Raw genomic sequence first — 15,444 nt, forward strand, 5'->3', positions numbered from 1 at the left:
TTTGTGAAAAGATACTTTGAGACTATGTAAAAATATTCTTTTCCTCATCAAACTTCCTCCCACTCTCTTAACGTCTATTGATGACTCTTGGCTGAATCATTTATTACTAAGATGGTTTGCCAAATGGTAATTTTTCCAACTCCATAATTCCTTCCATATTGATTAGTTGGTATTCTACTCCAAGGAAGAGGTTCCTGTCCCATGCCCATATATTTATTTGTTTTTTTTGGGGGGGGGTCAGATTACACTTGTGGATTCTCATTTTATTTCATAAATATATTATTATCATTTTTAGATTTTGATGTTAAAAGTGCCCCAGATTTGGCCAGTGAGAGCCCCATCAGGCCAGCCACAGTGATTTTTTTTTTTTTTAATTTTATATGTGTCCTCATCATTTTTTGAGCACTTCCTTGCTGGCACAAGATGTTCCAGGCTTATCTTGTACTTTCTTAGTCCCAGCCCCCAAATCAGCCATTTTCCACAGAGACCTGTTCTTTTTCTGGTGGTTAATGGTATTTAAAAAAACAAGATAACAGTGCTAGCTGTGCTCATTCCAATGGGGTGTATTTGCTTCAAGGCCCTTTCAATGGACAGAGCTAAGAACTGTGAATATAAAACCTTGAAACAAGTAACATAATAGACATATGTATACAGTGCTATGATAAATCAGAGGGACATAAAACTCTGCTGTGATGTGGCCAAGGGAAGGTCAAGAGAAATGTCAAGAAAGTCTTGTATTTAAGCACAGTTTTGCAGTCTTGACTTTTTTTTTTAAATAGACTATAAAAAAGCTGGAAAAGGTATAAAGGAGAGGAACCAAAATAGTAAAATGGATAAAATACTTGCCTTATATAATTTTATACTGTATCAGGCAACAGGTAGACAAAAGGAAGCCACTTAGTTGCAGAAGTTTGTACATATATTGGCAAAAAGTAAAAACACTGTAACTTTAAAGGACATAAGCTAATTATATGAGATGTCAGAGAGACAAGTCAACAGTGCAAAGAATAAGTGATACAAGAAGCCAGGAAAGGATCATTTGGTTTCTGAATGATCATTAAGTCTAGTAATATACAGCTGGTAATTTAAAACACTTTCTCATCCATAGGTGTGGCATATTTATTGGCACATTGTTTCTGAAGCATAGACATATACCCAGACCATAGGTCTTTAAATTATGTTAACTAAATCAAAAGGTTTATGAATTTGAATTTTTCCCTATTTTGAACATATATAATTATTTTGAACCAAGTAAGCATATGCATTTTCAATTTATTTTAAAATATTTAAATAGTTTTGTTTTTGTGCCTATTTTCCAACAGATTTATGTGTGAGATTAAGAATAATTATATTGTTAATATTTGCCTTTATGCCTCTAGTGCCTGTTACTTAGTCTAGTAGTAGGTGCTTTGTTGATTGAATAAATAAAATAGATTTTTCAAATGTAATTTCTTTTAGGTAAATTTCATCTGATTTCCAAATTAGGAAGAGTAGAAAAAAGTATAGAAGCTCACTGTGGAGCAGTACTTGCAGGAAGATGGAATTATGAAGGAACAGCATTAGTTACAGGTAAGTTGTCTGTTAAAATGACTTTTGAAATGAATATTTTAAAGAAAAATTTCCAAAGAAACAGAATATTTTCATTTAGCAATAATGTCTAATAGCATTGTCTGATAGCAAATAATTGGCATAGTGTTGTTCTACACTGCTATATAAATGTTATAATTCAGAATGTTATATTAATCATTTTCTTATGTGACCTTTGGAGACTGTTCTGTCAAAGAAGGCTTTTGGAATGGTCAAATATGGGATAAATAAAAGTTGTAATTCTTTAAAATTTGAAAATTCCAAATATTCTCATTTAACTGACCGTTATCCCCATTCTGTCTCTTTCCCGTCCCCTGCCCTACTCTAAGGATTCTTAACTTCACCTATTACATTAGTTATATATTGCTTATAACAAATTAATCGTTAGTGACTTAAAATAATAAGCATATAGTACCTGATAGTTTCCGTGGGTCAGGGAACAGTTTAGGTGGGTGGTTCTGTCTCACTCAGAGCCTCTCATGAGGTTCTGGTCAAATTGTTGGATGGGGCGGCAGTCATATGAAGGCTTGTCTGGGGCTGGAGGATCCACTTCCAAGATGTCTTACTCACATGGTTGTTGGCAGGAGGCCTTAGTTCTTCTCTGGCTTTGGAAGGAGACCTTAATTAATTCCTTGCCACACAGGCATTTCCATAGGGCTGCTTAAGTGTTTTTACAACATGACAGCTGGTGTCTCCCAGTGATCCAAAAGAGAGCCAGGTAGAAGCTACTATATCTTTTGTAGTGCATCCTCAGACATTATACTCTGTTTCAGTTATATTCTGTTAACTTAGCAAGTCACTAAGTACAGCCCACACTGAAAGAGAGGGAAATTAAACTGTGCCACTTGAAGGGAAGAATAACAAAGAACTTGAGGATGTATTTTAAAACCACCACGCCTATACTCTGGGCCTTCTCTAGGACTTTCCTCAGTGAACTGGCACTTCTCTTACTTGTATCTTTAACATCTTTTCCAATGGTTTCTTTATCAGCATGTAAATATGTTCAGATGTCACCCATCTTAAAAATTAAGAAGAAATAGAAATCCCTCTCTTAACAAACAACTCTCTCTACCTGCAGCTATTTTCTTTCTCCCTTTTTCAGCCAAGCTGTTCAAAAGAGTAGTCTATTACCTCACTTCATTCAGTCCCCAGTTCATTGGAATTTGGCTGCAGCTCTGCTTATTACACTGGAAACACTTTTCTTGGAATTCTAAGATGGAGATTGCAGTGACAAAGGAAACATTATTTGCGTAATATACTTATAAGTCTTCTAAGATTGAAGGAAATAAAAATTTTAGTCATGAAAGTTAAGCTACTTTGATAAAATCATTTCAAAGTAATTTCTATTAAATGATACAGTTATAAAGTACTCTGCCATTTAATTAAACCGTATCTGAATTTTAAATATGCAGTAATACTCCATGATTTGAGGAAGCCTAGAAAAAAAAAGAATATGCAGTAGTATAGATACTGTTAATTTTTATATGCAAATGTAATGTTTAAATTTATTTCCTATAGGTAAAAATACTGATTAAATTTTTTTTTCCCTGTATAGTTGGAGAAGATGGGCAAATAAAAATTTGGTCAAAGACTGGGATGCTTAGATCTACTTTAGCTCAGCAAGGTATGTTTTACAATTGACAATTTCATTTTTGCAAATTATACAATACAAAAATGCCTTAAAGTTTTGTTTTAGAAAAAATCTAATATGGTGGTTGAGACTGACTTTGGTTGAGTTCAAAATCTGTAATCTTTTATTTTTTACACTTTTTTGTCTTGCTTTGCTTGGTACCTGATGTACCATGGTAACGCTATTATTTCAAGCCAAGAACTATAAGAAATACTCAAGGGCTTCTTCTTTATGTTAGTGAATCTCTATAAAGGCAGTTATAAGCTAAATATTTTCAAAAAATAATTGTGAAACGTTTGAAGCATTTCTTATATAGAATGGAATTGGCTGTCTAGTTTAGTAAATCATAGTACGAAAAGACATTGAGTATCTCCTTACTTAAAAACCCCCAATAACTCTTCATAATATTAACACCTCTTCCAAATTAAGTTGTATGTTTGATTTCTATACTAATGGAGGGGAACAGACACACTAAGAATCTGAAATTTGGTAAACCACACTATTTAGAGTAGCATCTTAATTTTTTATGTTAATAGAAAGGAGTGGCCATAAAATCAATCCAGTGGTTCTTCCTGTTAGAAGTTAGATTACATATGATTTTTTTCTGTGTAACAGATTAATTTTCTTAGTTAGATTTTACATAGGAACAGTAAGCAGTTTTAATGTTTACCTGAGCGTGTATCAGCTGATCTTCAGGTTGCCAAAAAACTTGAGGACTATTCCTCAGAACTATTTGATAAAGTCATATTGTGAAACATTTTCAATAACTGACTTCCAAAAATTTCCAAATTTTATTTTAAAAATCACGTTTACTTTTAGGATAAGCTTCAAATCACTTGCATTTCTTTAGCTATATATTAACTGAATGTTAGCAAAGGTAACCAGAAATACTAGGTAGTATTTCTTTTCTGAGCTTAAATGTTTGCTACAGATAATCTCAAGGTAGAATATTTATTTATGAGTAGAAAATTCAGAGTTCATAGAAGTAGCCATGGGTAAATTTCAGTTAACAGCAAAAGTCAACTTATTGTTACTTTAGTAATACATGTACCTTTAGAACATAAATCTTACTTTAATCTTCTAGTAGGCAGATGGATTTACCTTTGGCTTCATAGATTTTTCTTTTAAGGCTAATTATTTGACATTCTCAATTTGTGATGAATGACTTACGAGTAATTGACAGAATTCTTCCAGAGATCACTGGCTCTTGGAAGAACTACAGGAATTTCAGCTACTGCTACTGCTGAGACAGTTTGCAGCAGCTGAAATGCTATATCCATTTTTCTTTTCTTTTCTCTTTCTCCTGTCAATTTGTTGCCTATAGATGACACAGATCTTCAGAGAAATTCTAAAAGCCAATGCCACTATCCACCATAGAAGATTTTTCCTTCCTCCCTCCCTCCCTCCCTCCCTCCCTCCCTTCCTCCCTTCCTTCCCTCCTTTCTTCCTTCCTTTCTTTTTTGACAGGGTCTTTGTCTGTAACCCAACTGGAGTACAGTGGCACAATCTTGGCTCCCTGTAACCTACTCCTCCCGGGCTCAATCGATCTTGCCACCTTGGCTTCCCAAGTGGCTGGGAGTACATGTGTGTGCCACCACACCTGGCTAATTTGTTGTATATATAGATATTTTTTCTGGTAGAGACGAGATTTTGCCATGTTCCCGGGCTGGTCTTGAACTCCTGGGCTCAAGTGATCCTCCTGCTTCAGCCTCCCAAAGTGTTGGGATTACAGGTGTGAGCCACTGTGCGAGTCTGAAGATTTGAATTCTTTCCCGAGACCCTTCACCAGTACCCTCCCAGTGCTGCTTCCACTTCCTTCAATTTTTCTGTTACCTCCTTCCCATTTACTACCTGTGGATTCACCATTTCAGATGTTCTAAAGTCTAAAATGGAAACTTGGAATAAGTTGTTTAATACAAACATTGTTAATTGTTTAGTCTAGGTCAGGGGTCCCCAACCCTTGGGCCACAGACCAGTAGCTGTCTGTTGTGTGTTAGCTGGGCATTACAGCAGGAGATGAGCGGTAGGTGGGCGAGCAAGTAAAGCTTTATCTATATTTATAGCTGCTCCCCATCACTTCCATTACTGCCTGAGCTCCACCTCCTGTCACATCAGTGGTGACATTAGATTCTCATAGAAGTGCAAATCCTATTGTGAACTGTGCATACGAGGGATCTGGGTTATTCACTCCTTATGAGAATCTGATGCCTGATGATCTGTCACTGTCTCCCATCACCCCGAGATGGGACCATCTAGTTGCAGGAAAACAAGTTCAGGGCTCCCACTGATTCTACATTATGGTGAGTTGTATAATTATTTAATTATATATTACAATGTAAAAATAGAAATAAAGTGCACAATAAATATGATGCCCTTGAATCATCCTGAACCATCCCCCACCTGGTCCATGGAAAAATTGTCTTCCACAAAACCAGTTCCTGGTGCCAAAAAGGCTGGGGATCACTGTTTTAGGTGATAATAGTGCTAGTAGTTTAGTGCTATAGTTTTCCTGTATAATGAGTCTGGAACCAAATTGCTACTTATTTTATTCTCATGGGGAAAATGCATTCAGAGTCTTCAGACTTGAAAAGGCCTGTTGGAAGCACATGTTCACAAATGAAGAAAATTGGAGATCACAATTAGATGGCCTCTGAGCTTAATCTGGCCCACCAGCATGGTAGAGGCCCAGTATTAAAAATCAGGACATTTTGGCCAGGCATCGTGGCTCACTCCTGTAATCCCAGCACTTTGGGAGGCCGAGGTGGGTGGATCACTTGAGCTCAGGAATTTGAGACCAGCCTTGGCAGCATGGTGAAACCTCAACTCAACAAAAAATACAAAATTTGCTTCTGCTTTTCATATTATAGTGACAAAGCCATTGCCTAATTCCATGCCATAAAAATTTCACTTATATTTCAGTGCTTACATTCAGGTCTGTGATCCATTTTGAGTTAGTTTTTGTGTGAGGTGTTTATTTTAGAGAGGGATGGTGATGCTCTTCCCCTCACTGCCTTCATAGATGGGTAAACAAGATTTTCTTAAAAACTAAAATACAGAATATACCATAAAGTACGGGTGATTTTCTGATGTATTCGTTATATCATGTAATGATATTACCCATCAACATTTAAAATGTGTTTTCCTTAACATCAAATGACTTTGAAATGACTATCATTGTTGTCCTATTTTAATTTTATTGTTCTCATTCAAAGTTTGTTAATTACGGATTAATAAGCAGAATTAAATTAGCTATATATCCCCATTTTGGCTAACCTCTTGGTATTTCAACAGAGTAATCTGATATCTTTTTCTGGACTAAGAATTACAAACTTACTTTAGAACTATGCATCTAATTTTTGAGTTTTTAATCATTGGTGCCACCAACACTTTCCTAATAAGGCATAGACTTTTCCTTTTTCGTCTCCAGAAAAATCAGTAGAGCAGTTAAGTTGTTATAATGACACTAACCCAAAAGGAAAGGTCCCTAATTACTTATAAAGTTTCTTTGATCTATTAGGCACTGCAAGTTTTGAGGGTGATTGTAAATCTGAACTACTGAGAGCTGGATGCTAAAGGCTCAAGTAAGAAGGCCAAGGCAGCTGGGGGTGCAAGACTGTTGCCTCCTTTGAAGGGAGAAACTAAATTTTGACGCAAAAATGAAATAACATAAACCTGAATTATCATAAAATTTGGAATTCTGTAAACAGTGTTGAAAGCATCCGTGTGGCTTTGCCTATGTATGTTAATTATACTTATTTCTTGATGAATAGAGATTAATTCCTGAATTCATTTCTTGACTATTGGAGCCAGATGTTTGGATAGAAAAAGCCATAGCCATTAACTTCTCTTCTAATCCAAAAGATACTTTAATCTCAGTTTTGGTTGGGGGTATTTGACTTAGTTTAAAAATGATTCTTAATGGTATTATGGGGAATTTATTGTTCCTTATTAGAGAAAAATAATATGTACACCAGAGATAATTATACTTAGGCCATATGTTTTGTGTCATTGTTCTAGTTTTAATCTCTAATTAAAGTATATAAAGTAATGCTGCAAACCTTTAAGGACATTTTTCCCACACTGTTTTCAAGTGGAGGAATAGAACAACAAAACATGGAACTTGTCTATAATGAATTTAGTAAAGGAGGTAAACTGTAAATGTAAATAATTGTGGCTGGGCACAGTGGCTTATGCCTGTAATCTCAACACTTGAGAGGCTGAGGTGGGCAGATCACTTGAGCCCAGGAGCTGGAGATCAGCCTGGGCAACATGGGAAAACTCCATCTCTACAAAAAATACAAAAGTTAGCTAGGCATAGTGGTGCATCCCTATAGTCCCAGCTACTCAGAAGACTGAGGTGGGAGGATCACCTGAGCCCACAGGCGTTGAGGTTACAGTGAGCTGTGATCATGTCGCTGCACTCCAGCCTGGGCGCCAGAGTAAGACCCTTTCTCAAAAAAATCAATCAATAAAAATAAATAAATAAATAATTGTAATACAAGGGAATGTGCTTAAGGTGCTGTTGGTGGCAGGTAGGAGTGGACCAGAGGGTTAAGATTAATGCTCTGGGGAGAGTGAAGGTATTGGGAAGTCTTCCTGGCAAATATTGCAGCATCTTTTGAACTGGGCTTTGAAGAGTGAAGAAATAGGAAAGGAAATGGTCTTGTTGGCATTGGAGTGAAGCTGTTAAGAAGCTTGGCGTCATAAGAGGCTTAGAGACAGAAGACTGTGAGACATAGAAATCAGGTGAGTGGGAGCTAACTTCTTGGGCCAGAGTGTAGGCCATGTGAAGGATAGTACTGCCAAGGGGACCAAAACACTGACAGTCCTGGATGCTAAAGGAAGGGGTTTGGCATTTATTCTATAAGCATACAAAACCTTTAAAAAATTGACCAGGAAAGTAAAAGATAATGCCAATCTTTTAGAAAGATTCCCTTTGCAGTAATAATAAAACTAGAGGAGGTTGAGATTAAATAGAGGTGGCCAGTAAGGTTTGAAATTGTCTATTCTAGTGCTAATGAAAACTTGAACGAAGGCAGCGGTTAAGGCTTGAATAGAGGCAGTGACAATAGTAGTTGGAAAAGTGAATAGTTCTCAGGGACTGAGAGGGATGTACCCTGTAAGGGCAAAGACTTCAAAGAGGGATAAATTAGGAAATATATGTGAAGGGATGATGGTTTTGGATATGTAGAATTTGAAGCTCTGTGATGGAGATCTCTTTGGATCAAGTAGAAATGTGTTGGAGCTCAGAGGTAAAGGCTAAAATATTAATTTGGGAGTCAGTTACATTAAGTGAAAGGTGAAACTATGGGGAAAGTTGAGACCCCCCAAGGGAGAAGTGGTTGAAGATAGAAACTAAAAAAAAAAAAAAAGCCTTTATTTAAACTTTTTCTTGTATTGATCCAGTGACATACGTAAGCATGGAGCCTGGAATTTTTTGAATACATCCCACTTGACTAAGTATTGTTAGCTCATGTCTCCTACAAATGAAATGATTTGAATGCCAATGATTTGGCCAAAACAGGAAAAAAAAAAAAAAAATCAAATGGCTACTACTATGAACAATACAGTAAGCAAATGCTTGCTTATTACATTACAAAATAATTTGTAGTAGTAGTAGTAGTTAACAGATAGTGCTATATAGTGCCAGACTCTATTTCAAGTACTTTACTTCTATTCACTCAATGTAGACCAATACTGCATTCAAGGCAAAGATAGCTAATGCTTTATTATAGTAGTGAACAGTTTGTTTCAAAGGCATTCTTAAAAACATACAAAAACAACGTTTTTAGGGGATACTTTTATAGTGTGAATGTGAAAAACATGGTATATTTGACCATGTACTTCCTTAAAACAATTGAAATATATTTTTGTCTCCTCTTCTGTGGTTTAAAATGCCTTCAACAGGTTGAAAGAATTTAGATAATTTGTTTTATGGAGAGATAAGGGTCTGACATTTAACACAACCCCAGGTGCATGTGGTTTCTTAAAAAATGTCAAAAAGGTCACATGATTTTAGTGTACAAAGTTAGAAAAACAAGATCTTTTTGAGTGTCTTAGCAGAAATGGAGCATAAATTTAAATTTCTGATATAAAAAGTAAAAAACTATTATAAAGCTATTTGTTTTTTGTCCATTTTTGTTAATGATGAAATAAATACCATTTTGTTATATAATTTGCTACACTCTTTGTTTTAAAGTAATTCAATCCAAAGGCTAAATTTGTTATTTCCCTGCTGACTTTGCAAAGTGAAACATAGCAGTGGGAATAATTCATACTTTAATAAGTATATTTTAAAAATTTGAAATATTATAGATTTTTTAAATGCTAGTGGTTGGATTTCATAATAATAGAAATTATTCTGTGAAGCTGATTCTTCCACTTTTAATAATGATCTTTATTAGAACCACCCAAATTGAAAGTTGTATAGCTATGTAGTTTATTTCCTTCTAGAAAAGAAAATGTTCACATATACAGTAATTTTATTTTAAATGTAAGGAATGGTTGTAATAAAGATCAAGGCTTTTGATGTTATATCCATTTTGAATTTTTAGTGGTTAAGGAGAGTAACTAATGAGTCCTATCTATTGACCTTGCTTATTTATCATAAATAAATTATTTGTTTCCATATTTGTTTCCATAGCTTGTATTTTGATTGAAGGAATGTGGTTAAAAACCACATAACAAAGGAATTACTTAACTTTTTCTTTATAAGCTTATTTTCTTTTATTATATAAGTTATACCTGTTTTTTTAACATTATTGTTTACAAATTTGTTTTATAAGCAGGAAATGAATTATCTCTTTGTCCCAAAGGGAAGATAAATACGATGAAGAAAGGTTCATAAAAAAGGAAATGGTGTCATAACTGACTTAATGGGACCACAAATTAAATGTTAAAGTTAAGAGAACTAAAGAGTCCTTAGTTCCTCATTCTATACCCCAACTGTGCCTTTTACCACAACTAAAGCCTTAAAGTCACATCCTGTATAACTCAATGGGAGTTGTATTTACTGAATTATTTCCTTGAGGGTAGGTGTTTGTCATAGTTTAGTATACACCCCAGGAAAGTATAATTTTACTGAGTGTATTTATGAAGATTTGATAGGCTATAAATTAAAACATATTAATTTACTTTTTTGTACAAACATTATAACTATAATAATGGAAATAAAGATGGCATCTATAATTCTACCACCTTAACTAGTAAGTCCCTGTTACTCCTTTCCAGTGATCAACAAGAACTACATTTGAAATATCTGAAATTTTGACTTCTATTTTTGGGGGAGTTTATTAAGGTTAAACTTCGTTCATTTGGAGATTTATTTTTGAAGCACAGGTCAACTCCTGGCTACTCCCAGAGAATATTCCCAGAAAATATACTCATCAAGTACAGAAGAAGGAGGAGTACCTTCTGAGGTTGGCCATCTCATCAGGAAGAATTTCTGTGGGTTCCTTTGATACAGAACAATCCTAGATGTCATTGACTAAACAGGATTTAGACATTTTATAACACCTGAACTGTGGAAGACATGTTTCAGGGTTTTTTTTTTTTGGACTGGGTCTAGACTAGACTTTCTAACCTCTATAAACCATTGGGACTGGTTCATAAACGAATTATATTTTTATTAGGGAGAAAATGGCACAAAAAAAGTAGAGTACCTCTTAAACAAAAGCATTTCTCTTACTGAAATTTATTCCCTGTTGATTGTATCATCAGTTGGGCTTTTCATTTAAATAAACAATTAAATTTTATTGATTGCCCACAAACCCTGAAATTCAGATTTCATTCCACTAAGAATGTAAATTCCTTAAAGATTCATTCATTTATTCATTGGTTCATTTATTCACAGAAAGTCAGTTACTACAATAGTCTGATTTAGGAGTCCTAGACAATTTTTAAAAGCTGGTTTTGTAAGTATATTTGGGTTACTATTTCATAGATTAACTACATAACCTTGATTCACCTGCCTAATGAGTAGACAGCTGGGCCAGGGAAGTGGAATACAGATTATTTACTGCCATATAACCAATGCTTTCAATAAATATGATAGTCATTTTTTAAAATTAGGCTTACATAAAGTATAGTCTTCCAGAAGACATTAGGTAATCTAGAAAATAATTAAGCTAAAAAATACTATACTTAAGTGTAATTTATTTTAAAAATCCCATCTCTAAATTCCTATTGGCAATTGAAAACACTATCAAGTGTAATGTAGTTTATAGAGTGGTAGGTAAATCAAACTTGTGCTTTTCTTCTGGAAGTAAACTTTATGCAAGTTATAACATATTGGAGCTTCTTTTAGCCAAGGTTTCAGGCTAAAGCCAAAGCTGATAACAAAACTTTTCCTAATCTGATATAAAAAAATTTGCCATTTGTGAATTCATGAGTTGGAGGTTATTAGATTATTTTGGGATGAAGTTATTTCTGTCCATTAGTCTGCTGCTTAAGTAGCATGTGAGGGGAAGTTCTGTTGCCTGTTGTAGCGTCAGGTATGATAATTAATTTATAAGGTGAGTATATCATTTGTATTTTAGTATGTAAAATTTAAGTTACTTTATGCGTTGAGTCAGTTTAATACTGATGGCTCTAACTCCATTGCTGAGTCATACCCAAAAGAAAGGAAATCAGTATATTAAAGAGATAGCTACACTTTTGTGTTTGTTGCAACTCTGTTCACAATACCAAGATTTGGAGGCAACCTAAGTGTCCATCAACAGATGAATAGATAAAGCAAATGTGGTACTTATATACGGTGGAGTACTATTCAGCCATAAAAAGGAATGAAATTCAATCATTTGCAACAACATGGATGGAACGGTAGTTCATTCATTATGTTGAGTGAAATGAGTCAGGCACAGAGAGACAAACATTGAGTGTTCTCACTTATTTGTGGGATCTAAAAATCAAAACAATGGAACCCATGGAGTTAGAGAGAAGAAGGATGGTAACAAGATGCTGGGAAAGGTAATGGGGGTTGTGAGGGGGGTGGGGTGGTTAATGGGTACCAAAAATAGAATGAATGAATGAATAAGTCCTAGCATTTGATAATACAACAGGGTGAGAGTATAATTGGATTGTTCATAACACAAAGGAAAAATGCTTGAGGGGATGGATACCCCATTTTCCATGATGTAATTATTTTATATTGCATACCTGTATCAAAATATTTCGTGTATCCCATAAATATATCTACTGTGTACCCACAAAAATTAAAAATAAAAATTTTTAAAAAGCTCTAGGTGATTACAATGTGCAGCCAAGCCCCAAGACTGCTGCTTTAAACCAACATCATTTATTGAACTAGTTGCAAATAAATGTAAAAACATTTGCTGCCAATAAATAAATACATACTGATGACTGTTGATGGTGGGAAATGATAAATCATGACTTTTCTGCTATTCCTTTATATTAAAATGAAGTATATTTATTTTATCTTATGTATTTCAATAGCACTGTACATGGAATTTCTAAAACTCTGTATTTTCTCAGCAAGATCCTAATTAGTTAAAAGTATAGTATGTCAGTTGCTCACAGTAGATTTTCAAAGGTCAATATTAACTCAGTCAGCATTTCAACATCAGACTATACTCTATTTTGAAAGGTCCATTGAAAAGAGAAGAAATGAAATGACACCTCATATGACTTTTTTCATTCTTTTAACAATCTCTGTTTTTATAAGGCATAATAATTAAAGTTTATCAGCCTTTTTTTTTTTTTTTTCATCTTTCAGGAACACCAGTGTATTCAGTAGCGTGGGGCCCTGATTCAGAAAAAGTTCTTTATACAGCAGGCAAGCAACTAATCATTAAACCTCTTCAACCAAATGCTAAAGTTTTACAGGTACTTTTCAGTCATATGTAAATTGTTATCAGGGTCTGCCTGACTGCCAAACTAGAGGGCACTTGCTTAGGAGTCTCTTTCTTCAGGGTGGTCTTTTTACAGTCTGGTCTTTAAGTACATGGTTTAATCAGCCTTTATTACAGAACAAGGAATATCTTTATATTTCCAACAAGGTTTGTTTTCCCCATATTCCAACTCATTTTGATAATGATACAGCATAGTTTGCTAATAAGAACACAGGCTTTGGAGTTAGCCACTTGAGTTCAAATATTCACTTACTTACCTATACACGACCTTAGGCAAGTTATAAAATATTGTTGAATGTCAGCCTTCTTATCTCTTAGTCAGTGACACTAATATCAGCTGAACAGGATTGCTGTGAGGATTAAATGAGTTAAATTACAAAGCACAAAGGACAATTCCAGGCATACAGTAAGCACTCAATATAGAGTACCTGTTATTATCTGTATTATTATGCTATTATAAGTTGCTATGCCATCTCTACCTTTTAGTCAACCAAGGAGACCAGGAAAACATTGTAGAATGACTAGGTCTTGAGTAAGAGATTTGTTGGCAGACATTGACAGGCTACAGTGGCATAGATGTGTTTTAACAGTTGAGTAGATGTAGATTTTAGGGAATAAGGACATAGAGATGACTTCGAGGTTCCATATTAATAACATCTGTATAGATTATGCTATCTGTATTTTACACAGCCAACATGCATTTACATTTTTACAGTGTGCAGAATACTCTGCTAGAAACTATAGGGACATGCAAGAATAGAACATACAAGCCCCTGTCCTTAGGCACCTAAGGTAAAAAATATGGGCAAAGGGAAGAAGCTGGGAAAGAGGACTAGATCTGATGGCTCTTAGTCAAAGTCCTTCCATGCCAATTACCTACGCTGAAAATCTGCTATGAAATTTATACAGCAAAAACAGGCAAGTTGAATATTTTAGTTTATACCTTTAGTTTATAGTTATGTGAATTTGGTTTTCTTTTCTTTTTTTTTTTTAATTATACTTTAAGTTCTAGGGTACATGGGCACAATGTGCAGGTTTGTTACATAGGTATACATGTGCCATGTTGGTTTGCTGCATCCATTAACTCATCATTTACATTAGGTATTTCTCCTAATGCTATCCCTTCCCCATCCCCCCACCTTACTACAGGCCCTGGTGTGTGATGTTCCTTGTCCTGTGTCCACGTGTTCTCATTGTTCAAATCCCACCTATGAGTGAGAACATGCGGTGTTTGGTTTTCCGTCCTTGTGATAGTTTGCTGAGAATGATGGTTTCCAGCTTCATCCGTGTCACTGCAAATGACATGAACTCATCCTTTTTTATGGCTGCATAATAATCCATGGTGTATATGTACCACATTTTCTTAATCCAGTCCATCATTGATGGACATTTGGATTGGTTCCAAGTCTTTGCTATTGTGAATAGCACTGCAGTAAACATACATGTGCATGTGTCTTTATAGTAGCATGATTTATAATCCTTTGGGTGTATATCCAGTAATGGGATCACTGGGTCAAATGGTATTTCTAGTTCTAGATCCTTGAAGAATCGCCACACTGTCTTCCACAATGGTTGAACTAGTTTGCAGTCCCACCAACAGTGTAAAAGCATTTCTATGTCTCCATATCCTCTCTAGCATCTGTTGTTTCCTGACTTTTTAATGATCACCATTCTAACTGTGTGTGAGATGGTATCTCATTTGGTTTTGATTTGCATTTCTCCGATGACCAGTGATGATGAGCATTTTTTCATGTGTCTGTTGGCTGCATAAATATCTTCTTTTGAGAAGTGTCTGTTCATATACTTTGCCCACTTTTTGATGGGGTAGTTTGTTCTTTTCTTATAAATTTGTTTAAGTTCTTTGTAGATTCTGGATGTTAGCCCTTTGTCAGATGCGTAGATTGATTCTGTAGGTTGCCTGTTCACTCTGATGGTAGTTTCTTTTTGCTCTGCAGAAGCTCTTTAGTTTAATTAGATCCCATTTGTCAATTTTGGCTTTTGTTGCCATTGCTTTCGGTGTATTAGTCATGAAGTCCTTGCCCATGCCTATGTCCTGAATGGTATTGCCTAGATTTTCTTCTAGGATTTTTATGGTTTTAGGTCTAACATTTAAGTCTTTAATCCATCTTGAATTAAGTTTTGTAAAAGGTGTAAGGAAGGGATCCAGTTTCAGCTTTCTACGTATGGCTAGCCAGTTTCCCCAGCACCATTTATTAAATAGGGAATCCTTTCCCCATTGCTTGTTTTTGTCAGGTTTGTCAAAGATCAGATGGTTGTAAATGTGTGGTGTTATTTCTGAGGGCTCTGTTCTGTTCCATTGGTCTATATCTCTGTTTTGATCCAGTACCAGACTGTTTT

At 35.1% G+C, this 15,444-nt stretch overlaps 1 protein-coding gene across 2 annotated transcripts in view; it reads left to right on the top strand.

The window, feature by feature from the left end:
• Positions 1–15,444, top strand: part of IFT80 (intraflagellar transport 80) — a 136,584-nt gene that overhangs the window by 23,399 nt on the left and 97,741 nt on the right. For both annotated transcript variants that reach the window (XM_011989295.1, XM_011989286.1), the window contains 3 exons: positions 1,459–1,569; positions 3,143–3,211; positions 12,951–13,060. In XM_011989295.1, coding sequence (XP_011844685.1) covers positions 1,459–1,569; positions 3,143–3,211; positions 12,951–13,060 — 290 coding nt within the window. The remainder of the gene's footprint in view (positions 1–1,458; positions 1,570–3,142; positions 3,212–12,950; positions 13,061–15,444) is intronic.

Source organism: Mandrillus leucophaeus, unplaced genomic scaffold, assembly GCF_000951045.1.
Source record: "Mandrillus leucophaeus isolate KB7577 unplaced genomic scaffold, Mleu.le_1.0 Scaffold1094, whole genome shotgun sequence".
Taxonomy (NCBI): Eukaryota; Metazoa; Chordata; class Mammalia; order Primates; family Cercopithecidae; genus Mandrillus; species Mandrillus leucophaeus.